The 24,765-nt window shown below is 38.0% G+C and overlaps 1 protein-coding gene across 3 annotated transcripts in view; it reads right to left on the reverse strand.

Moving 5' to 3' along the window:
• Positions 1–24,765, reverse strand: part of RNGTT (RNA guanylyltransferase and 5'-phosphatase) — a gene marked incomplete at both ends in the record, with an annotated part of 279,010 nt that overhangs the window by 121,820 nt on the left and 132,425 nt on the right. For all 3 annotated transcript variants that reach the window (XM_080700452.1, XM_080700451.1, XM_080700450.1), the window contains one exon: positions 6,603–6,703. In XM_080700452.1, the coding sequence (XP_080556578.1) occupies positions 6,603–6,703 (101 nt within the window). The remainder of the gene's footprint in view (positions 1–6,602; positions 6,704–24,765) is intronic.

Here is a 24,765-nt window from a genome sequence, read left to right on the forward strand (position 1 = left end):
TACAGGTGTACACCACTATGCATACTTAGGTAGGGAGGGAGGGAGGTGGGTAGATGGAAATAAGTAAGGAAAATAAATAATATAAATTAAAGTAGAAGGAAGAGAGCTGCATAGTTTAGTACACTACATTTGAATGTACTAAATTCTTTTGTTGAAAGACAAGCAGATTGAATAGAAACAAATCACAAAAGGTAAAAAAATATATGAACATAAAAGACATACGTCCAAATTATAAGGTAGGATTTCAACAGCACTTAAAATTTGATGAGCCAATCACAAAAGTTTCCCTTTCAAAAGCTAATCCTAAATTTGTTTTGGAATTTTGATGTTCCCCTAAGCAACTTTTATTCCTATCTTTACATGTTTAAGTATTAGCCATAAGCAATCTCTATCTGTCATACAAACATTCTCTTTTGTTTCTAGTATGCCACAGGTCAGTCACAGAAAAAAGAACTTTAAATCTCTTTTCTTACTATATCTCAAATTCAGCTAACCTTAAATTGTTTTTACTAACTTGATACTCTGCCTCTATACTGCATCATTTTAAAAGGTCAAGATGCTCCCTCCTCATAGGGGAGAGAAAAACAAAAGGCTCTTAAGTGATGATTAATATTTGGCAGAAGTGTTGTGAATTATTCCATAATAATTAAAAGCCTGTTTGATAAGAAATTACCAAAGTTTATTTTATAACAGTGCTGTGATAATTGTGATTCAGAAATTCAATTGAGAAAATATTCACTGAAAATACTTCCGTGCCTGGTACACAGGCAGAAATAAATGAAGACATGCTCAATAAGGAAAGACACAACAAAGAAGCACAGGACACAATTCTCTCACAGATATTATAGTTCTCAAAAATAATAAACTTTTGTTGAAAAGTATCTATTGCTCCACACAGTATCTGACCTCCTGAAGTTGTACGCAACGCTTTATGTAGGCATTTCTTAAATTTTCTTTGTTTTATGACCTTAAATATTTGCATACTAAGACCTCCTTTAATAAACATAGACTAGCAGGGCATGGTGGCTTGTAATCCTGGGCTTAGGAGGCTGAAACAGAAGGATCACACAGGTTCAAAGCCAGTCTCAGCTACTTAGTGAGATTCTCAACAACTTAGTGAGACCCTGTTTCCAAATAAAATATAAAATAGGTCTGGGAGTATAGCCCAGAGGTAGAAAGCCCCTGGATTCTACCCCCATTACCACCAAAAACAAACAAACAAACAAACAAACAAAAAACATAGACTATGCCAGGCTTGGTGACACATGCTTGTAATCCCAGTACTTGGGATGCTGAGACAAAAGGATCAAATGGTAAGTTTCAAGATAGCCTCAGCAAGTAGTGAGATTCTCATCACCTAGTGAGAACTTGTTCCAAAATAGTAATAAAAAATAGGGCTGGGATGTAACTCAGCAGTAAAATGCTCCTGGACTCAATCCCCAGTACCACACACAGAGAAAGAAAAAAAAAAAAATTGGTCCAACTTCTCAGCTGTATAGTTGCTATGTTTTCCTCTTACAAATTATAAACAATCCACAGGCATATTAAAGCCATGAAAACCCACTTCTCAGAAAAATCACCTAGGCTTAATATTACACTAAATGCTTTGGCCAATCTTTGGTATGGTGGTGGCAAAATTATTTTCCCAGGATTCCTTTCACATTTACCAAGTAATATTCTACTAAAAATTTTAATCCTATTTTAATAATAATAATAATAATAATAATAATAATAATAATAATAAATAAGAAGAAGAAGAAACAAGAAGGGCAAGGAGTACTGCTCAGAGACAGAATGCCCTTGGGTTCAATCACCAGTTCAAAAACAAAAACAAAATTAACCTATCCCACAGGGTCATTCACTACCTTTCTCTGTCTTGTACCAGTATGGGGAAGAGGTTTCAAATGTATTAATGTACCAGTATTGGGAAAGATTTCCAATTTTAAAAATATATCTTTGGTAGTGAAGAAAACCAGGAGCTGTGGGGAGAGGGCTGGCAGATTTCTCCATGGATAATTAGCCAAAGAATAGAAGCCTAGGGTATTTTTACATTTCTAAAGACAAGCAAAGTTCCTCAAGGATGTGAGGAAATCCCAGATTCCAGATAAGCAATTTAACACATTTGGGGAGTGTAACAAAAGGTGTGGGGGTCTGTGCCAGAGACAGAGCTGCCCCTCCCTGCCTCAGAGGGTGAGGATCTGGCTGGGTTAGAGTTAGAGATGGAGACCTGGGCTAGAGATAGGGCAGCACATCTACATATCAAAGGACCTGCCCAGATCTGGCTGGTCTGACTATAAGAATGCTCCACATGTTTTATCTGTGGTGAATTCATTCGAACCACCACCCCCTCCTGTTACCCTTGGGTACATGAGGCTGTAACTACTTCTGTATTTCTATCTTTTTAATAAACTTCTTTAAATCTTCAGCAAGAGTCTGGGCTAATGTGTATTTATCCTTAGCTTAGCACAACAACCTGCGGTTTTTCTGTTTTTGTGTTTTTTGAGAGAAATTGTGTCCAGGATCCTAACAGGGATCCCCGGGGACAGTTTCCCCAAAACCATAACATATTCTCAAACCTTAACATGTCTCATATTTTGATCTTCTGGCTTCCTCACTATAAACCTTGGTGCTTGACAACATCAGTACTTACTTCTTTAATCCTGTAACATTTCTAAAATAGTTTTGAACTTCTGCACCCATAAAACTGCAAAAACTGCTGGGTGTAGTAGCACACACTTGTAATCTCAGAATTCCAGAGTCTGAGACAGGAGGATCACAATTCTTGGACAGTCAGATACTACTTAGTGAGGCCTTTGCAGTGAGACCTTGTTTCAAAAATAAAGAATAAACAAACATAGGTGGGGGATAGCTGGAAGGTAGAATGCCCCTAGGTTCCATCCCCCCAAAAAAACTATAAAAATGAACCTACTTTAAAAAGTCCAAAATTTATTTGTAGTTCTTCCCATGCTACTCACAAAAGGATCTACAAATACTGTGTTCCTGAATTACTTGAATTAATTCTTCCTATCACCACATCCAATGTAAAGTAAGAACTTAAGTAACATTTAACTTGTATAATATTTTCCATAGAAATATTTAATAGGTAACAAGACTCAACAAACAACAGGTAAATAAAAGAATCTCAAATAAGGAAAATATGCATCAAAAAATGACATAAAAAAGTTTCTCAACATAAAGAACAGTGTCAAATTAATAAATATGAAAGTTAAACTCTGAAGAAACAAAGAAGTATCAATTTCTCTTTAGTAAATTAACAAGTCAGGGAAAAAAAGTAATTTACTTCAGTGAGAGCAAAAGCAGATGTTTTCAAACCACCTTCTCCTTTTATCCTGATTGACAGGCATTTTTATTATGATATCAGTTTTTGGGAGGTGTCCTGGAAATGACTTTTTATAAGAATTAAGGAGGATGAAATGAAAGAGTTTGTAGAAATCACTAACCTAAGAGATATCAGGGAAAGAAACTGAAAAGAGGCCACCAATGACTTCTTCTTTCCTCTTTTAGGCCATACCAGAAACAAAACACAATCAAGAACAATAAGAGTAGTAAACGTTCAAAGGCTAAAGCCAAGGAAACACTCATCTTAAAAAAAAAAAAATTCTTGGATAATACAAATATTTTCAAATAAATCAGTTACCATGAGCCATCTGCTAAAAGATGAAAATACTCATTTTTATATACAAAAACCTATGTACATGCTATATACCAAAAGCTTATTCACTAAGCGTTCTGCATGATATTGATATTAGTTTTTACCTCTATTTTCATTTCTTTAAAATAATTTTAAATGCAATATAAATAAAAGCATTAAACATTTAATTTCAAAATGGAGGGGAGAGGCTCTGCTTAGCAAAGTAGTAAGACCTTTTCTCCCTACACAGTTTATTAGCTACATTCTTGCTAACTTAGGCTTTTCTTATATAAGAACATCTTTTAGGCATCCTGAGTATTTTTGCCACCATAATTTCTTTCTTAAAAATAATAACATTAGCCGGGCGTGGTGGTGCATCTTGTAATATCCGCTCTTGGGAGGCGGAGACAGGAGGATCACACAGGTTCAAGGCCAGCCGCGCTGGCTTAAGAGACCCTGTTTCCAAATATAACAGTATAAAAATAGGTCTGGGAGTGTAGCCCGGTAGTAGAAGGGTTTCCAGGAACCCCAGTACCACCAAAAAAACAAAAAAAAACATTAACCCGAGCATAGTGCGCATGCTTATAATCCCAGCATTTGGAAGGCTGAGACAGAAGGATCGTGATTCCCGGACAGCCAAAGCTACTTAGTGAGGACCTTTGCAACTCAGTGAGACCTTATTTCAAAATAAAGAATAAAAAACAGGACTGGGGGTGTAGCTCAGAGGTAGAATGCCCCCGGGTTCCATCCCCAATACCACAAAAGATAGATAGATAAATAAATAAATAAACAAACTAGAAAGTTTTACAATAGAAAGTAATTCAAATTTTAGTAAGACATATAAATATATAAAACTTTAGGAGAACAAAATACATTTAAAACACAGTAAAAATAAAAGCACTGAATTACATTTTGCTATATTTAATTATAATTAATGTTTTCTGCAGCTTTGAGAAATGGGCATTCTACGTTTAGACTCATGCAGTGTTTTTTTTTCCCTTGGTGGTACTGGGGTTTCTGGAAACCCTTCCACCTCCGGGCTACGCTCCCAGACCTATTTTATACTTATAAATTCTTTCCTTAAATTTCATCAGATTGCAGCGTCCTTTCTTTGAGACTTCACACTGTCCTAAGAGGCTACTTTAACCTAATAGAGTTTGGATTCCTGTAACTGATAACATATCCTTTCTTCCACTAAAAAGTGCATTTATGCTTTATCTTTGACAGGTAAAATGAATCTTATGACATGCATTGCTAGTAAACTTTAATCTTTTTGTTACTATTATCATTTTTATTTGTTTTCTCTTTATAATTTCCTTAATTAAGCATTACTTATTTTGCTGTAATATATTTACTTAAATTGGATGTTTTAAAATTTTCTAAAACAAAGTAAAATAAAACAAGGTTTTAGCCAGGCATGGTGACACAAACTTGTAATCCCAGCATTTAGGAGGCTGAGACAGGAGGATCACAGGTTTGAGGCCAGCCTCAGCAGCTTATTAAGGCCTCCGCAACTTAGGAAGACCCTGTTTCAAAACAAAGAATAAAACACAGGGCTAGGGGTGTAGCTCAGAGGTAGAATGCCTGAGTTAAAACCCCAGTACCACACCGGGCGTGGTGGCGCATGCTTGTAATCCCCGCGCTTAGGAGGCGGAGACAGGAGGATCACACAGGTTCGAAGTCAGCCTCTCTGGTTTAAGAGACCCTGTTTCCAAATAAAAGATATAAAATAGGTCTGGGAGTGTAGCCCGGAGGTAGAAGGGCTTCCAGGAACCCCAGTACCGCCAAAAAAAAAAAAAAAGGTTTTGAAAATACAATGAATATATTCATGCAAGAAACATGTTTTATTATATAATAGCAACCAATAAAGTCCTAACAGAAGACTAAAAAAATCGAAAAATTAATACCTAATGAACACTATAAAAACCTTAGTGGAAGTCAACAATTAAAACATTATCTAAATAAAGTATGGATAATGTTTGCTATGCAAATTCCAACATCAGGTAATACCCTTTGGATAAAAAACAACTTATTTCAATACATTTATTTATAATACCAATGTATAACATCTTATTATAATTTCTTTGTTGGGTTGACTTTTAGTAACATTCACTGTCATTTTTACTATTTAGCAAAATTCATTTTAATATTACTAATAATTATTTAAATTTTTTAAAAAGAACCACCATATGACCCAACAATATTACTCCTCTATCTTTCCAAAAGAATTAGAGTACTATGATGATACATGCATGCCTATGTTTATAGCAACACAATACACAATAGCCAAATTATGGAACCAACCTATGAATGGATAGAGAAAATGTGCTATATACACACAATGGAGTTTTATTCTGTCATAAAGAAGAAAACAATTCTGTCATTTGCAGCAAAATGGATTGAACTAAAGAATATTATACTAAGTAAGATCACCCAGTCTCAGAAAGTCAAGGCCACATGTTTTCTCTCATATACGGAAGCTAAAGAGTGAACAGGAAACAAAAGGGACTCGAGACAGACACACCAGAAGAGAGATCACTAGAATAGTGGAAGGGGATAAAGGGAGGAAGGGAAGTGAGGTAGAAAACAGATGTGGAGGAAAACACCAAGTGATATATGCATGTGTGAATGTATCATTTTGAATCTCATTATGATGTTTAATTACAATGTGCCAATAAAATTATTTTAAAATGAAAAGGTTTTAAGGCTAAAATTAAATAAAACTTAAAGAATGCTACAAAATGTTAGTTGTTGTAGGTCAAAGGAATGAGTAATTTGTAAAACCAAGATAGATATATCTGCATATGTAAAGTATATTATAAAATATTTTGCTCTTTTTTAACATACTATAAAATATATCTACAATACTCCATAAACAGTGAAGTCTTATGCAGAATATTATTTCATGTAAATATCAGGAGAGGAGAGAAACACCAGAAAGCCCACTTACCCTTCTCCTCCCATTCTTGTGATTTTTAGGCGAAAATCAACAGAGTTCAGACTGGGTGGCTTCCATTTCAAAATATCATCACATCGACCTGGTTTATATTTCTAAAGTGAATCAAAATTATAATAATTAGTACGAAGCTAAAAAAAATTAAAGACTCAATGTATTAAATATAACTTCTTATAAACCAAAACTACTTCTTTTCTGAAAATAATTTTGTTATCATCTACCACCAAATGAAACTAGAAATCTACCTGCTATTGATGGTTTTTCTCCTTCTCCAACCAAGATACAGACCCTTGTTTATGCAAATCAAGATAAAGAATAAAACCATTTATTCAATCCAATATTTCTTTCTTTTTTTATGGTACTGAGAATGGAACCCTGGGGCATTCTACCTGTGAGCTACACCCTCAGTCCTATTTTTTTTAGTCTTTTTTATTTTGAAACAGAGTCTCACTGAGTTGCCAAGGGCCTCGCTAAGTAGCTGAGGCTGTCCGGGAACCACGATCCTCCCGTCTCCACCTCCAGAATGCTGCGATTACAAGTGTGCACCACCACACCTGGCTCTCAATCCAGTATTTCTAAGACTTAAACAAAGCTGAATAATTTTTAAAACCTGTTGTTTTCTTATTTAGATTTACAGAGTGATAATTACAATAAATAAAACTAAGCAATTAATTTTAACAAATAAAGCCATATAACCATAACCAATATCACGATATATAATATTTCAAGGTCTCCAAAAAAGATTTCTCCTAACATTTGCAGTTAATTCCCTTCCCCAACTTGCTGGTAACAATAATCTGCTATTACTATAGTTGAAACTTCTAGAATACATAATAAATACTTAACATAAGGTTTCTGTCATGTTATCTATTAGTAGTTTGTCCAGTTTTATTGCCAACTAGGATTTCATTGTATGCATATATGACAAATTGTTTATGAATTTATAATTTGATAGATATCTGAGTTGTTTCCAGTTTATGATTATCATGAATGGTGTATATGTTTTCACAAGTTGTAAGTAAATACCTAGGAGAATGGAACGACTGTATCACATAGTAAGTACATGTCTAACTTTGTGGGAAACCATCAAACTGTTTCCCGACATGACTGTAACATTTTCTTCCTATGTTAGTCAATTTGCTTCACATCTACCCTAGCACTAGGTACTGTCAGTCTGTTTAATTTTAATAATTTTAAAGCATGTTTTCTTAATTTTTCATTATGTGCTTTTCTCTAATTACAAAAGATGGTGAAGATTGTCTTGTTTACTTAGTTGCTTTCTGTATACCTACTTTCATAAAGTGTCCAAATTGTTTAACCTTGGTTTTGCTAATATGTTTGACTCATTATTAAGTTGTTTACTGAATAAGAATTCTTTATATATTCTGAACAAATAACTTCAGTTTGACATAGGTATTGCAAATATTTCTACTAGCCCTTTCTTTTCATTTTATTAATAATTTCCTCTGAAGAAGTTTTGTTTTCTTAAAGTCAAAATAGCCATTCTGAATTACATAGTTTATACTTTTTGAGTCCTATTTTGGAATCTTTTCCTAATTTATAGACAATAGAATTTTCTTTTATGTTTGCTTAAAGAAATTTGATATTTTAGCTCATTGTTTTAGATAAATGATCCATTTCAGGTTTACTATTTTATACAGTGTCACATACAGCACTAGTTCCACTGTTTGGCAAATAAATATTAAATCAATGCAACACTATTTGTTGAAGAGACTGTCCTTTCCACAATGAATGACCATGGCATCTTTGTGAAAAATCAGTTGCTCATAGATTTATTCTTTTTGAAAGGATTTTTAGCCAATCTAACATATTTCTACATGAATTTTAAAATTATCCTGTCCATTTTTATAAAAATAAGCCTGCTATGATTTTAATTAGGATTGCACTAAGTTAACTGATTAGAGAAGAAACAACATCTTAACACCACTGAATCTTATGATTCATAATGCAAACTTCTCTATTTACTTAGGTTGCTTTAAATGAATCTCAGCGATGTTCTGTAGTACTTAGAATACAGGTCTTATACACCTTTCGTTAAATATATACATAAGTATATACCCAATTATATTATCAACACATAAACTCAGCTTTGTTTCTATACCCTGACAACATAAAGCCAAAAAAAGATAAATAAATTAGTGAAATTTACAATACCATCTAAAAGAACAAAATGCCTAGGAATAACGTTAAAGAAGTGAGTGATCTCTATAACAAAACTATAAATATTGATAAAAAAGTTAAAGAAGATATAAGGATAGAAAGAACTCACAGGTTCATTGATATCAAGAGTTAATATTATGATTCAATACTACCTTCAGTAGTCTAAAAATAATGTAGTTCCTATCAAAACTCCAATAGTTTATCAAAGAAATGGAAAAATTAATCCTCAAAATCTTAAGGAATTTTAAGGGGCCCTGAATAACTGAAACAATCCTAGAAAAAAGTAGAAGTTGAAAGAGTCATGCTTTTAACTTCCAAATCTCACTACAAATTGATAATAATCAAAACAGTGTGATATTGGCACAAGGATAGACATATAAAACAATAAAAGAGAATTAAGAGTACATCGATAGCCCACTGATATTTTACAGGGTACTGCATTCATTCAATATGAAAAGAATATTCTCCTTAAGAGATAGAATTTAGGCAGTGGAATTTCCACATACAAAACAATGAAGTTAGATTCCCCACTTCATACCATATACAAAAATTAACTAAAACCGGACCAAGAAACTAAACATAATAGCTAAAACCACAAAACTTTTACAAAAATAAACAAAGGAGGTAAATCTTCAATTTTAATGATCATGAATTTGGCAATGGATTTAGATGGGACATCAAAAGTATGGGCAATTTATGCTGCTATGTAAGTAATCATTATATTGTGTTGTTCATAGAATAATTACAAAACTAAAAATCTGTACATGTTTTAAAAACATAGGCAAGAAAAATAAAAAGTAAAAACAATAAAATGGACCTTATGAAAATCAAATACTTTTGAAACCAGGCACATCATCACATACCTATAATTCCAGCTACTAAGGAGAGGCAAGAGGATGGCAAGTTTGAGGCCACCCTGGCCAACTTAGTGATACCATGTCTTGAAATAAAAAATTTTAAAGGGCTATCCAGTGTGCATGAGGCCCTCAGTCCAATCCACATTCCCCCCAAAGAAAATCCCATAAAACTTTTGTGAATATATACCACATTTTATTTATCCAGTTATCTGTTGATAGTTCCATAATTTGGCTACTATGAATTGTGCACAATAAACATGGGTATAAATGCATTGCAATAGTATTATAACTTTAATTATTTTGGAAATATACTGAGAAGTGGTATAGTTGGGTTATATTCCATTCCTAGTCTTTTGTAATCCCAGCATTCAGGAGGCAGTAATTGGACAGCCTCAGCTTTTTAGGGAGACCCTTCACAACTCAGTGAGACCCTGTTTCAAAAGATAAACACTAAAATAAAAAAATAGGGCTGGGGGTATAGCTCGGAGGTACAAAGCCCCTGGATTCTATCCCCAGTACCAACAAAAAAAAAAAACCAAAACAAACAAACAAACAAACAAAAAACCCACCCTGAAAGTTAGACCACAAACTCTGAAGCTACAAGTGTGGGGGGTCATAAGTCTAATACTCCAACATATAGGCACAGGCAGAAACTTCCTCAACAAGACCCCCAAAGCTCAGATAATTAAAACAAAAATTGATTAATGAGATGGCATTAAACTAAAGTTTATGTTCATCAAATGAAACCATCAAGAGTCTAAAGTGAAAGCCTACAGAATGGGAGACGATCTTTGCCAGTTATCTCTCTGATAGAGTACTAATATCTAGAATATACAAAGACTTTAAAAGATTTTACACTAAAAATAATAATGGTAATAATAGTGATGATGATGGTGATGAAATGGGTAAATGAATTGAATAGACACTAACAGAGAAACAAATGGCCAATAAATACATGAAAAAATGTTCAACATCATTATCAATTAGGGAGATACAAATCAAACTACACTGAGATTCTACCTAACTTCAAACGGAATGGGAATCAAAAAGTCATATAAAGATTAATGGTGGTGAGAATATGAGGAAACTGGAACTCCTCTATGCTACTGGTGGGATTACAAGTCCAGCCACTATGGAAATAGTGTGGAGATTAATCAGAAAACTGAAAATGGATCAACCATATGATCCGCTATACCATTCCTGGGTATCTTTCCAAAGGATTAAAACCAGATAACTATAGTAATATATGACCAGATAACTATAGTAATATATGCATACTCATGTTCATAACAGCACAATCCACTATAGCCAAATTATGCAACCAACTCAGGTGTCCATCAACAAATGAATGGATGGCAAAATTATGGGAAACACACGCAATGGAATTCTACTCAGCTATAAAGAAGAACAAAACCGTGTCATTTGCAAGAAAATGGAAGGACCTGGAAAACATTATGTTAAGTGAGATTAACCAGTCACAGAGAGTGAAGAGTCTAATATACACAAGCTAGGGAGTAGTTAGGATGCCAGAGAAACTCCAGATAGTGGAGGAGAAACCTCAGTGGAGCCAGGGAGGTGGTCTAAGGTAAAGGGAGAATGAAGACTGAAGTTCATTAATAAAAATACTACCATCGACTATGTGTACATATGTGAATACACCAACAAAAGGGGGCGGATACAGAGGAAGCAGGGGTGGGGGAGAGACCAAGTACTGTGTGCATATATATCACTGTCAACATGATTTACATTGTTATATGAGACTACAATGCACCAATAAAAGCATATAAAAATATCAAAATTGTGGCATTTATAGGAAAACGGATAGAACTGGATAATATTATTCAAAGTAAAATCAGACAGTTGCAGAAAGTCACGGGCCATATATTTTCTCTCATATATGGAAGCTAGGGAGTGTCGCGCGCAGCGACGACTCTTACACGATCTTCCTCAAGCAGTTTTATTACCCCAGGTTCTTGTACAGTTACCATTCCTCTTTAATGCTCTCTCAACGCCCTCTCAGGTAAAAACAACATCAGTCTTCTATCCTCTCCCTCATCACTCCACCAACCCTCCTTCTGGCACTCTACGTCTCTGCTGCAGCACACACCGGTCACAGTGGTGGCTTTGTGAACATGTCCGCCCCAGCTCGGAGCCCGGAGCAGTCCGCCAAGGAACTGCTCTTCCTGTCCACCAACCCTCTTAGCTCCTTCTCCTTCCTCCCCGCTAGGGCATGCGCGCTTTTTTAACCTTCTCCTGGGCGGGCAGGTGGTAGCACGAGGCGTTGCGTCGCTAATTATCCGTAAGGCGCCTGATAGGGCTCACTGCGCAGGCTCAGGGCACCGCCAGCCTCGTGAGCCTCGTGACTTGGCTGCAAGCCCAGGCGCCATCTTGAGTCCATGCTGGCAACAAGCCTGGGTGCCACCTCGGTCCTGCCGAGTGGGCCCCGACATATCTCCCTTTTTGTTTTATTAAAATAAGGCTCGGGATCGTGCCTGTCTTAGGTTGCCGACCCTCAAGGACCATTCTTACCCGTCATTGGGAGAACAATAGCATGATTGTTTCCCTGTCTTAGGTTGAAAGGTCCCGGGGACGATCTTACCCGTCACTGACTACCGATCCAGCATACTGAGCCGTACATGGGGAGATAAGCCAGCTTCAAGGGCTGCCAGAGCTTGCACCAATATGCGCTGTTGTTGCAGTGTGCGTTGTCGAGTTCGCCTGATATATCCAACCATGAAACATCATGCTACCACCAGCAAGAATGCCCAGAACGCCATGCCACCCCAGTCTTTTAAAAAACCCAATGTTCCGTGTATTAAGTCCATTCATTGTTGCACTGCGGCGACTTCCACGCGGGTAGAATTAATTGCAGCGATGGACGCTCGTAGCTCAATCATGGTGTGTTCAAATTCACGGCTCCAAGTTCCTAGAAGCGTCTTGCTTAATTGACGAAACAAATTGCCTGCATAGGAGAAATTCTGATACTGCACATACGTTATACATATAGTCCAGATAATTGAGCTTGCTGAGCCATGCCAGCAGCCACATGTGAGGATAGAGCATTCATAGTGGCTGCAATAACTGCCACGGCCACAGAGGCCACAATTACAGCAATAAGAGCAGAAATTCCAAAGTCTCCAAGGATGCATAGAAGCATAGCAGAAAGTCAGAAAACAGGTATCAATAAAACAACCTAAACTATCATTAACCAAGGTAAAGGAAGAGGGAAAGTAGAAATAATTCCCCAAAGATCTTAAAGAAAACAACTCATCTCTACGGTACCGAGCAGCAGTTTACAACTCTTACGTTAGGAACTAATCTTCTGACCTATCCTTTACACATTAGGCGCCTTTTCCAACTAACCTCAGGTGTCGACTTCCGGGAAGATGGCGACGGAGGAAAGCGGCACTTACAAGTCCCGCTAACAATCCAACTCTACTACCACAAAACCAGCGCCTTTCAGAGCCAGAAAACACCACCAGCAAAGAAATAAAAACGGTAACTACAAGGGACAGAGAAAAAGGGCTGGAAAAACAAGACACCAGAAAAAAACCAGCCCGAAGTGCCGCGCCCGCGCGGCGCTGAGCGGCCAGAGCCGCAGCGCGGATTGGGGGGAGCCGCAGAGTGGAGCTGCCTGCCGGGTCGCGGAACCGCCAGAGCGGCCGGAGTGGCCAGACCCGCGGTGCAGAGCAGCCGAAGCCGCGGTTCAGAGCAGCCGAGTAGAGCGGCCAGAACAGCCAAGCGGAGCGGCCAGAACAGCCGGAGCAGCCAGAGCCGCACTGCGGATTGCCTGGAGCGGCCGCGCGGAAGGGCCAGAGCCGCGGAGTGGAGCGGCTGGAGCAGCCGGAGCGGAGCGGCCAGAACAGCTGAGCGGAGCGGCCAGAGCAGCCGAGCAGAGCGGCCAGAACAGCCGGAGCAGCCAGAGCCGCGTTGCGGAAAGGCCGGAGCGGCCGGAGTGGCCAGACCCGCGGTGCAGAGCAGCCAGAGCCGGGCGCAGAGCGGCCGGAGCGGCGCAGCCTACATCTCCCCTAGCAGCACCAGGCTCCAGAGAGGAGGGAGACTCAAAAGAGAGCTCAAATCCAGAGAGGAGGTACTTTGGCCTCGCGGCCTAGGACGCAGAAGCAGCGTCTTACTGCTGGCGGCAGCGGGAACATCTAAAGCTCCCAAGGGCCGAGCACAGCACAACTGGCAGGGACTCAGAGCGGAGTTCAAAACCAGAGAAGAAATACGCCGCATCACGGCCAAGGGCATGGCAGTGGTGCCATATTGCCAGTAGCGACAGCAGCGAATCCACCAAGTTCACTACAGCTCCATCAGCGCACTCAATAACCGTGAGTCAAATTGTGACCCCTAGGGAACTTGCGCTCCCAGGGACTTGCGCTCCCAGGGACTTGCGCAGATAGTCTCCCTGGGTCGGAGATTTTAGCAGTGCAGCCCAGGGGGGGAGTGGCAGTGGCAGAGATATCATACCATAGTCACAACTCCCCACTGGAGAACGCCCAACTTGGCACACCCCACGGTCTAAGCAGCCTTGATTGACTCCCTGGGTCTGAGACTTTGTGATACAAACCAGTTAAGGAGTAGTGGTGTCTGAGATACCACAGACACGAGATCCAGAGCATCTTAAGTGAACTCGTAGTGACTCAGGGAAGAACCCAGAGAAGGCACAAACCTCCAAAATCATGGGAAAGAGAAATAACAATGGAGCAGTGAATGCCAACAACCCCACAACATCAGAATCTGATAACACAGAAACCCAAAGATCTCTAGAAGATCAAATTAGGAAAATAACTTTAGAAATAATAGAGGACTTTCGAAAAGAATTTAGAGAGAGTCAAAAAGAGATAAAGGATGCAATTAATGAAGTAAAGGCCTCAATTCAAAGTATAAACAACAGGTTAGACCACATGGAGAATAGAATCTCGCTCCTTGAAGATGATCATTCTAAAAATGAACGCATAGTTTCTAATTTAGAAAAAAAAACCCAACAGCAGGAATCTGACATTGAAGAAATATGGGCCCATTTCAAGAGAGCTAACCTAAGAATAATTGGAATAGAGGAGGGAAAAGAAGGTGAAACCAAAGGGATCAACAATCTCTTCAAGGAAGTAATAGCAGAAAATTTTCCAAACATAGAGCAAGAGGTCGATACACAGATCCAGGAAACTTATAGAACTCCCTTTAGACAGGATCAGAGAAGAGGATCCCCACGCCACATAATTGTCAAAATGACTAATGTGGAAGCCAAGGAGAGAATCTTAAAGGCAACAAAAACAAAAGGCCACGTGACATACAGAGGCAAACCAATTAGAATCACTCCAGACTTCCCAAACCAAGTTATGAAAGCCAGAAGGGCTTGGAGTAACATATTCCAAACTCTGAAAGAAAACAACTTCCAGCCAAAAATTTCCTACCCAGCAAAACTATCCATCAAATTAGATGGGGAAATAAGAAGCTTCCATGACAAACAGCAACTGAAGGAATTTATGTCTTCAAAACCAGCGCTAGAGAAAATACTCAAGGAGATTAACTGCAAAGAGGAAATGGGTAATACACGGCAGAACCAAAGAAACAAGAATTCCCATCCAGCAGACAACTAAGCAAAGAAGAATAAACAGTATCTCAAACAGAAATAAGATCTTAACATGTTGGGAATTAAAAATTATCTCTCTATAATCACACTTAATGTAAACGGCCTCAACTCCCCAATAAAAAGACATAAAGTGGCAAAATGGATTAAAAGCCAGAATCCATCCATCTGCTGCTTACAAGAAACACACCTTACAAGTAAAGATAGGAACAAACTCAAGGTAAAGGGCTGGAGCAAGGTAATCCATGCTAATGGTACTCGAAGACAAGCAGGAGTAGCAACTATGATATCAGACAAGTTAGACTTCAAACCTAAACTTATTAGAAGAGACAAAGAAGGTCACATCTTACTGGTAAAAGGAATAGTCCAGCAAGAGGAAATAACAATAATCAACATCTATGCCCCAAACATAGGGGCAGCTACTTTCATAAATCAAACTCTTTGTGATATGAAGTCACACATAAATCCCAACACAATAATACTGGGAGACTTCAACACACCTCTCACAATACTAGACCGATCTTCCAGACAAAGGGTCAGTAAAGATGTCTCAGAACTAAAGAACACCATTAACCAAATGGACCTGTTGGACTCATATAGAATATTTCACCCAACTACAGCAGAGTTTACATTTTTCTCAGCTGCTCATGGAACCTTCTCCAAAATAGATCACATCCTGGGACACAAAATGAGCACTAGCAAATTTAAAAAATGTTACATACTTCCCTGTGTCATTTCAGACCATAATGGAATGAAACTAGAAATCAACTATAAGAAGACTCAGAGAAACAACATAAACATGTGGAGACTGAACACCACACTTCTGAATGAAGAATGGGTCATAGAAGATGTAAGAGGTGAAATCAAGAAATTTCTAGAAACAAATGAAAATAAAGAAACAACATATCAAAACCTCTGGGACACTTTGAAGGCAGTATTAAGAGGAAAATTTATAGCACTGAGTGCTCACATAAGAAAAACAGAAAATCTTCAAATAAATAGCCTTATGACACACCTCAAAGCCCTTGAAAAGCAGGAACAATTGAACCCCAAAGCCAGCAGAAGACGGGAAATTATTAAAATTAGAGCAGAAATTAACGAAATAGAGAATAAAAAAACAATACAGAAAATCAACAAAACTAAAAGCTGGTTTCTTGAAAAAATTAACAAGATTGATAAACCATTAGCCAACCTAACTAAAAAAAAGAGAGAATCAACCCAAATTATGAAGATAAGGGATGAAAAAGGAGACATTACTACTGACAGCGTAGAAATCCAGAGGATTATCAGAAACTACTTTGAAAAACTATACTCCAACAAAATGGAAAACCTGGAGGAAATCGACAACTTCCTAGATAAATACAACCTTCCTAAACTGAGTCAAGAAGATATAGAACACTTAAACCAACCAATAACAATCAAAGAGATTGAAACAGCAATAAAGAGCTTACCATCAAAGAAAAGCCCAGGACCAGATGGTTTCCCAAGTGAATTCTATAAAACCTTTATAGGAGAACTAATCCCAATACTACTCAAACTATTTCACGAAATAGAAAAAACCGGGACTCTCCCAAATACATTCTATGAAGCCAACATCACACTAATACCCAAACCGAATAAAGACAGTTCAAGGAAGGAAAACTACAGGCCTATATCTCTGATGAACTTGGATGCAAAACTATTAAACAAAATACTAGCAACACGCATTCAAAACCACATCAAGAAAATCATTCACCATGACCAGGTAGGGTTCATCCCAGGGATGCAAGGCTGGTTCAATATACGAAAATCAATCCATGTAATTCATCATATAAACAGAATCAAAGACAAAAACCACATGATCATCTCAATAGATGCTGAAAAAGCATTTGATAAAATTCAACATCCATTTATGATAAAAACACTGCAGAGAATTGGAATAGAAGGAACATATCTCAACATTATTAAGGCAATCTACAATAAGCCCACTGCCAACATCATATTAAATGGGGAAAAACTTCAAGAATTCCCCCTAAAAACTGGAACGAGACAAGGATGTCCACTATCACCACTTCTCTTCAATATAGTACTAGAGACTCTAGCCAGAGCAATAAGGCAAGAAAAGGAAATCAAAGGAGTACAAATAGGAAAAGAAGAACTCAAGCTTTCACTATTTGCAGATGACATGATACTATATATAGAAAACCCAACAAACTCAACCAAAAGGCTTATAGAACTGATCAACAAATTCAGCAAGGTATCTGGATACAAAATCAATCTTAAAAAATCAGAAGCTTTCCTGTACACCAACCATAAATCCACTGAAAAAGAAATTCAGAAAACACTTCCACTCAGGATCTCCCACAAAAAAATAAAATACCTAGGAATAAACTTGACCAAGGAGGTAAAAGATCTCTACAAAGAAAATTATAAAACACTGAAAAAAGAAATCGAAGAAGATCTTAGAAGATGGAAAGACCTTCCATGTTCATGGATTGGCAGAATAAATATTATTAAAATGGCCATACTCCCAAAACTGATCTACAGATTTAATGCAATGCCCATTAAACTACCAAGATCATTCCTCACAGACATAGAAAAATCAGTCCTTAAATTTATCTGGAATAACAAAAAGCCCAGAATAGCCAAGGTAGTTCTCAGCAACAAAAACCACGCAGGAGGAATCACAATACCTGACTTTAAACTATACTACAAAGCCATTGTAATAAAAACAGCATGGTACTGGCAAAAGAACAGATATATAGACCAATGGAGCAGAATAGAAGACACAGAAACAAGTCCACACACTTTCAGCCAATTGATTTTTGACAAAGGGGCCAAAAACATACACTGGAAAAAAGATAGCCTCTTTAACAAATGGTGTTGGCAAAACTGGTTAACCATATGCAGAAAATTGGATGTTAATCCCACTTTTTCACCCTGTACAAAAGTCAACTCACGATGGATCAAAGACTTGGAAATTAAACCAGAGACTTTGAAGCTCCTTGAAGAGGGCATAGGTCCAACACTTCAACACATAGGCACAGACAAACATTTCCTCAACAAGACCCCAAAAGCACAACAAATTAAAAGGAGAATCAATACATGGGATTGCATGAAACTGAAGAGCTTCTGTTCAGCAAAGGAAACTATCAAGAATCTCAATCGAGAGCCAACAGAATGGGAGAAGATTTTTGCCACCTACACCACTGATAGAGGACTAATATCTAGAATATACAGAGAACTCAAGAAACTCAACACTAAGAAAACAAAACATCCAATAACAAAATGGGCAAATGAACTAAATAGACACTTCACAAAAGAAGAAATTCAAATGGCCAATAAATGCATGAAAAAATGCTCAACATCACTGGCAATCAGAGAGATGCAAATCAAAACTACCCTGAGATTTCACCTAACTCCAACTAGAATGGCCATCATTCAAAACACAAACAACAACAGATGCTGGCGAGGATGTGGAGAAGTGGGAACTCTAAGACATTGTTGGTGGGATTGCAAATTAGTGCAACCACTTTGGAAAACAGTATGGAGAATCCTCAGAAGAATGGGAACAAATCTACCATTTGATCCAGCAATACCACTGTTGGGTATCTACCCAAAAGAAAAGAAACCAAACTATCAAACTAATGCATGTGTATCTATGTTCATAGCTGCACAATTCACCATAGCCAAACTATGGAACCAGCCAAGATGTCCATCAACAGATGAATGGATTACAAAACTGTGGGATATGTACACAATGGAATTTTACTCAGCCATCAAAAAAAACTCAATTACATCATTTTCAGGGAAATGGATGGAACTGGAGGACATTATGCTAAGTGAGATTAGTCAGGCACAAAAAATAAGAAATCAGATGCTTTCCCTAATATGTGAGAGTTAGGGAGAAATGGGTCATAGGAGGAACTCTTGGAAGAGCATCAGTAACTTTTAACTCTGTTTACATTGTCTTTGGATATACAATATTTTTTTATTTTTTAAGGGAGTTTATTTACCCTTTTGTTGCCTGTGCCATTGAAATCATATCCAAGAAATCACTTCCAATTTCAATGTTGTGAGGTTTTATGACCCAGATTTTCTTCTAAAAGCTGATAGTATTAAGATTTATATTTAGGTCCTTTATCTATTTTGAGTTAATATTTGTATATGTGTTAGGTAAGGGTCCAATTTTATTCTTTTTCATGTATTATTATTTTTCAACAATATTTAGTTAAAAGACTAGTATTTCCTCCACCAAAAGTTCATGGAAACCTTGACAATGTATGGAAGAATTTATCTCTAGGCTTTTATTTAGCTCCAATGGTTTATATATCTGCCTTTAGAACAGTACTACACTGTTTCAATTATTGTAGCTTTATATGGTTTGAAATCAGAAAATATACATCTTCTAGATTTGTTCTTCTTTGAGACTGTTTTGGGTATCTAGAGCCCATATTCCATATCAGGATAGATTTTTTTTCTGAAAAATAAATAAATAAATGTATGATAGTTTCACCTAAAAAAAAAAAAAAAAGAAAAAAAAATATTCTCTGGTAAGAAAGAAAGCAAAAAGAAATATTGAAATGTTATCTTTAAGTCATCAAAAGTTTGGTACCAGACAAATGAAACTGTTATGTGAGATTATCAATGTTAATATTGTATAAATTGCTATAATACTAGATGTCAACCACTAAGCCAAGTGTGGGAAGGAGGGATGGGGAGGGAATGGGGTGGGGATCGGGTAGGGGCTAACTGGGCGATGTGTGCATGTATGTCTACAAAAGTATTTTATTTATACCACTATGATGTATGAATACATTGCACCAATAAAAAATAAATTAAAAAAAAAAAAAAAAAAAAAAAAAAAAAACAAAACAACCTCAGGTGTCTTCCATCTATGGTGGCGGATTAGGAGAGGGAGTCGAATCAGGACCAGCCCGATTCTCTAACTTGCTTACACTAAAAAATATCCTCCTTAATGGAGCCCCCTTTGATCGGGGAAAATACAGCGCTGTCCCTCGCTTTTCCGCGAGCCTCGCTTATCCGCGAGCCTTATTTACTCCTATCTTGTCGAATCAGGACCAGCCCGATTCTCTAACCTACCTACACTAAAAAATATCCTCCTTAATGGAGCCCCCTTTGATCGGGGAAAATACAGCGCTGTCCCTCGCTTTTCCGCGAGCCTCGCTTATCCGCGAGCCTTATTTACCTCCTTAATGGAGCCCCCTTTGATCGGGGAAAATATCCTCCTTAATGGAGCCCCCTTTGATCGGGGAAAACACTAAAAAATATCCTCCTTAATGGAGCCCCCTTTGATCGGGGAAAATAACCCTCCATAAACGGAGCCTCCTCCTCCCTTTTCGGAGTCAAGGAGTACTTACCAGCCAGCTGCCCTGGACTGCCGAGGTTCTGATCAAAGCGAAGTTCCCCGTACGGGCCACCATTTGTCGCGCGCAGCGACGACTCTTACACGATCTTCCTCAAGCAGTTTTATTACCCCAGGTTCTTGTACAGTTACCATTCCTCTTTAATGCTCTCTCAACGCCCTCTCAGGTAAAAACAACATCAGTCTTCTATCCTCTCCCTCATCACTCCACCAACCCTCCTTCTGGCACTCTACGTCTCTGCTGCAGCACACACCGGTCACAGTGGTGGCTTTGTGAACATGTCCGCCCCAGCTCGGAGCCCGGAGCAGTCCGCCAAGGAACTGCTCTTCCTGTCCACCAACCCTCTTAGCTCCTTCTCCTTCCTCCCCGCTAGGGCATGCGCGCTTTTTTAACCTTCTCCTGGGCGGGCAGGTGGTAGCACGAGGCGTTGCGTCGCTAATTATCCGTAAGGCGCCTGATAGGGCTCACTGCGCAGGCTCAGGGCACCGCCAGCCTCGTGAGCCTCGTGACTTGGCTGCAAGCCCAGGCGCCATCTTGAGTCCATGCTGGCAACAAGCCTGGGTGCCACCTCGGTCCTGCCGAGTGGGCCCCGACAAGGGAGAAAATAGGAACTATCAGACTTTTTAGTAAATTGGTTAACAATGGTAGTGAAGGATCAAAAAGAGTAAGGAGCGTTAGCAAGGTAAAATGGGCTGAAAAATATATAGCCTATGTACTTTGAAAAAGGTTACATCAGTGCCATCTCTTCCCCATTCAGGACCTCTGCCAAGGAAATTTCATACGTATAGGTACATCATCATTACTTCTGTTCCTTATCTATGTATGTAAGTGGCTATGAGTGTGGAACCACTTAGAAACCAACATCAATATAAGTTATTGAATTTAGTGAAGTTTAATGATGATATTTTTTTAAATATCTCATAAAAGGTACTACTCTTGTTTGAGTGTGTTTCCCAAAGATCACGTGTTAGAAACTTAATCTCCAAACTCTTATGTATTTGGGGGTAGAAGCTTTGAATTAAGATTACATATAAGGTCATCAGGGTGGGGTTCCTATGATGACATAAATGGCTTTAAAAGAAGAGCTTGACACCATGTGTAGTGGCAGACAATTGTAATCCCAGTACGTGGGAGGCTAACATAGGAGGATCTCAGGTTCTCCGTCAGCCTCAGCTATTTAGTGAGGTCCTCTGCAACTCAGTGAGATCTTGTTTCAAAATAAAGAATGAAAATTAAAACTGGGGGTGTAACTCAGAAGAAGAATGCCCCTGGGTTCAATCCCTAGTATGCTCCCCCACAAAACATAGCTCAATCTATTTTACCAAGTGATATCCTCCACCATGTTGTGTAACATGAAGCCCTTACAAGACCGGAACATGTGGGCACCATGCTTTAAACCTCCATTCTTTATGAATTACCTGACTTTAGATATTTTGTTCTAACAACAGAAAATGTTAGAACATAGGTACCTAATGGAAAATTCTTTTTTTATTTTTTATTGGTGTATTGTATTTATACATCATGATGAAGCAAAAAAACTTGTGTGCACATAAATGCACACATCACCTAGCCAGCCCCTCCTAGTCCCCACCCTAATGGAAAATTCTAACATTTTAATAAGCAATTTTATTTGTATAGTAAATATAAATATCATTTACATCCTCCCTTCTAGAAATCAAGACTCAATCTTGTCTAATAAAATTTCAAAGTTTTTATCAAAACTATGAAGATACATTTTAGGTGATGACAAATTCTAAGTATTGTAGCTCCCAATTATTGAATATAATTTCAATAATGACAGATTCTATAAGTAAAATGTACTGAAATACCTATTACAATGTAAGTTCTATCATAGCAACCATCAAACCAGTTTGTGCCTATAAAACACTAGTAAAATGTTAAATAAAGCACTTTTTTTTTTTTTTTTTGGTGGTACTGGGGTTCCTGGAAGCCCTTCTACCTCCGGTATACACTCCCACGGGCTACACTCCCAGACCTATTTTTTAACAATTTTATGTGGAAACAGAGTCTCTTAAGCCAGCGAGGTTGGCTCCGAACCAGCGCGATCTTCCTGTCTCCACCTCCCAAGCGCGGGGATTACAAGCGTGCGCCACCACGCCCGGCAAAATAAAGCACTTTATAAAAATAATGAAAATTCAGAATTTTAAGATGCTAAAAAATACTTGCCTCAGGTATATTTACATTTATCTTTTAATTTATTTATTTACCTTGCAGTACTGGGGATTGAACCTAGGAGTATTTTACCAATGAGCTACGTGCCCAACTGTTTTTAATTTGGAGACAGGGTCTAACCACATTGCAAGGGCTGGCTTCACACATGTGATTCTCCTCCCTCAGCCTCCTGAGTCACTGGGACTATGGACAAGTGCCACTCCAACCAGCTAAATTTCCTTTTAAAATCATCTATTTGAGACTATGAAATAAGTTAAATAAGCAATATTCATGAAAAATTGTGTCACTATCAAAGGAGTCCTTTATTGTGGTACTGAGGATTGAACCCAGGGGCATTCTACTTCCAAGCTACACCCCCAACCCGATTTTTTATTCTTTAGTTTGAAATAGGTCTAAGTTGCAGAGGGCCTAATTAAGTAGCTGAAGCTGTCCAAGAACAAGGATCCTCCAAAGGAGTCCTTTTTTTTCTGATCCCCAAAATGAAAGAGCAAAGACATTATATAATATAAACTTAAGTCTTTTAAAAATAAATATTTGTGATTTGTCACATTTGAAATACAGAATATTGCTAAACTATAAACACAGATTTTAAAACATTCTTTTAAGCCACATGTTCTACTATATAATTAGGAAGTAATGACTTTTAATGTCACTAAATCCACCAACATGTACTTAGGTTAAAGTAATTATCAACGCTATATTTAACTGATAATACTTAGTTCTATAAGTAAAAATCTGATTTTATCAGATGAGCTGTTTCAAAAAAAACTAGGGGTAGCCAGGTGTGGTGGCGCTCACTTGTAATCCCCGCACTCGGGAGGCTGAGACCGGAGGATCACATAGATTTGAAGCCAGCCTCAGCTATTAAGTGAGGCTCTCAGCAACTCAGTGAGACCCTGTTTTCAAATAAAGTATAAAATAGGTCTGGAAGTATAGCCCAGAGATAGAAAAGCCCCTGGGTTCCATCCCCAGTTACACACACACACACACACACACACACACACACACACACAACCTAGGGGTAAATTTATGTCTGAGAGAAATTACCAGTATAACCTAGGATATCCACTGCCATCTTAAAGAAACAATGCAATTAATATAAACATCAGGCAACATGTTAAAGTATTTGCCAAATAAGAGTAGAATCTGACTTCTAGGTAGAGGGTGGTCATATGGCAAAAGGAACTCTAAAACTAGACAGAACACTAACTGGAGGCATAAGTGATACACTCCTTGTATAAAGCAGGAACTGAGTAAGGGGCAATTTTGCCCCCAGGGGATATTGGCAATACCTGGTGTCATGTTTGGTGGAGCAGTGAAGAGGGAAGATGGTGCTACTGCCATCTAGTGGATAGAGGGAAGGAATGCTGCTAAACACCCTACACTACTCAGCAGGCCACAGCAATGAAATATCCAGCTCAAAATATCAATTGTGCAGGGGCTGAGAAGCCCTGAAGCAAATGAAGAAAAGAGGGTGAGATATTTAGTCCCTCTTTAAACTTTCTTAAAATAATTAAGTTTACAGAAGCAAGATGTGAGCTTCATTTATGTTATCTGAAAATTTTTGTAATAGCTTAAAATTTTGCTTCCCAGAAACATGATTTCTAGAACAGAGATATCTAAAACATCTTGCAAAGCAAGATGCATGCATTATAATTCCAGTATTTGGGAGGCTGAGATAGAAGGATCTGAGGTTCAAGGTCAGTTTGTGGTAATTCAGCAAGACCCTGTTTCAAAATAAAAAATACAATAGAGCTGGGGGTGTAGTCCAGAGGTAGAATCCTCCTGAGTTTCAATCCCCAGTAGCATACAAAAAAATAAGTCTTGCAGCTGTATGTTATTCCATAATGTCCAACTGGCCAAATGTGAGCAAGTTAGCCAGGCATACTTGTGCAAGCCTGTAATCCCAGTACTTGGAAGTCTGAGATAGAAGGCTCACAAGTTCAAGGCCTATCTCAGCAACTTAGCAA

The sequence above is a fragment of the Muscardinus avellanarius genome, assembly GCF_963383645.1.
Source record: "Muscardinus avellanarius genome assembly, chromosome: 8".
Taxonomy (NCBI): Eukaryota; Metazoa; Chordata; class Mammalia; order Rodentia; family Gliridae; genus Muscardinus; species Muscardinus avellanarius.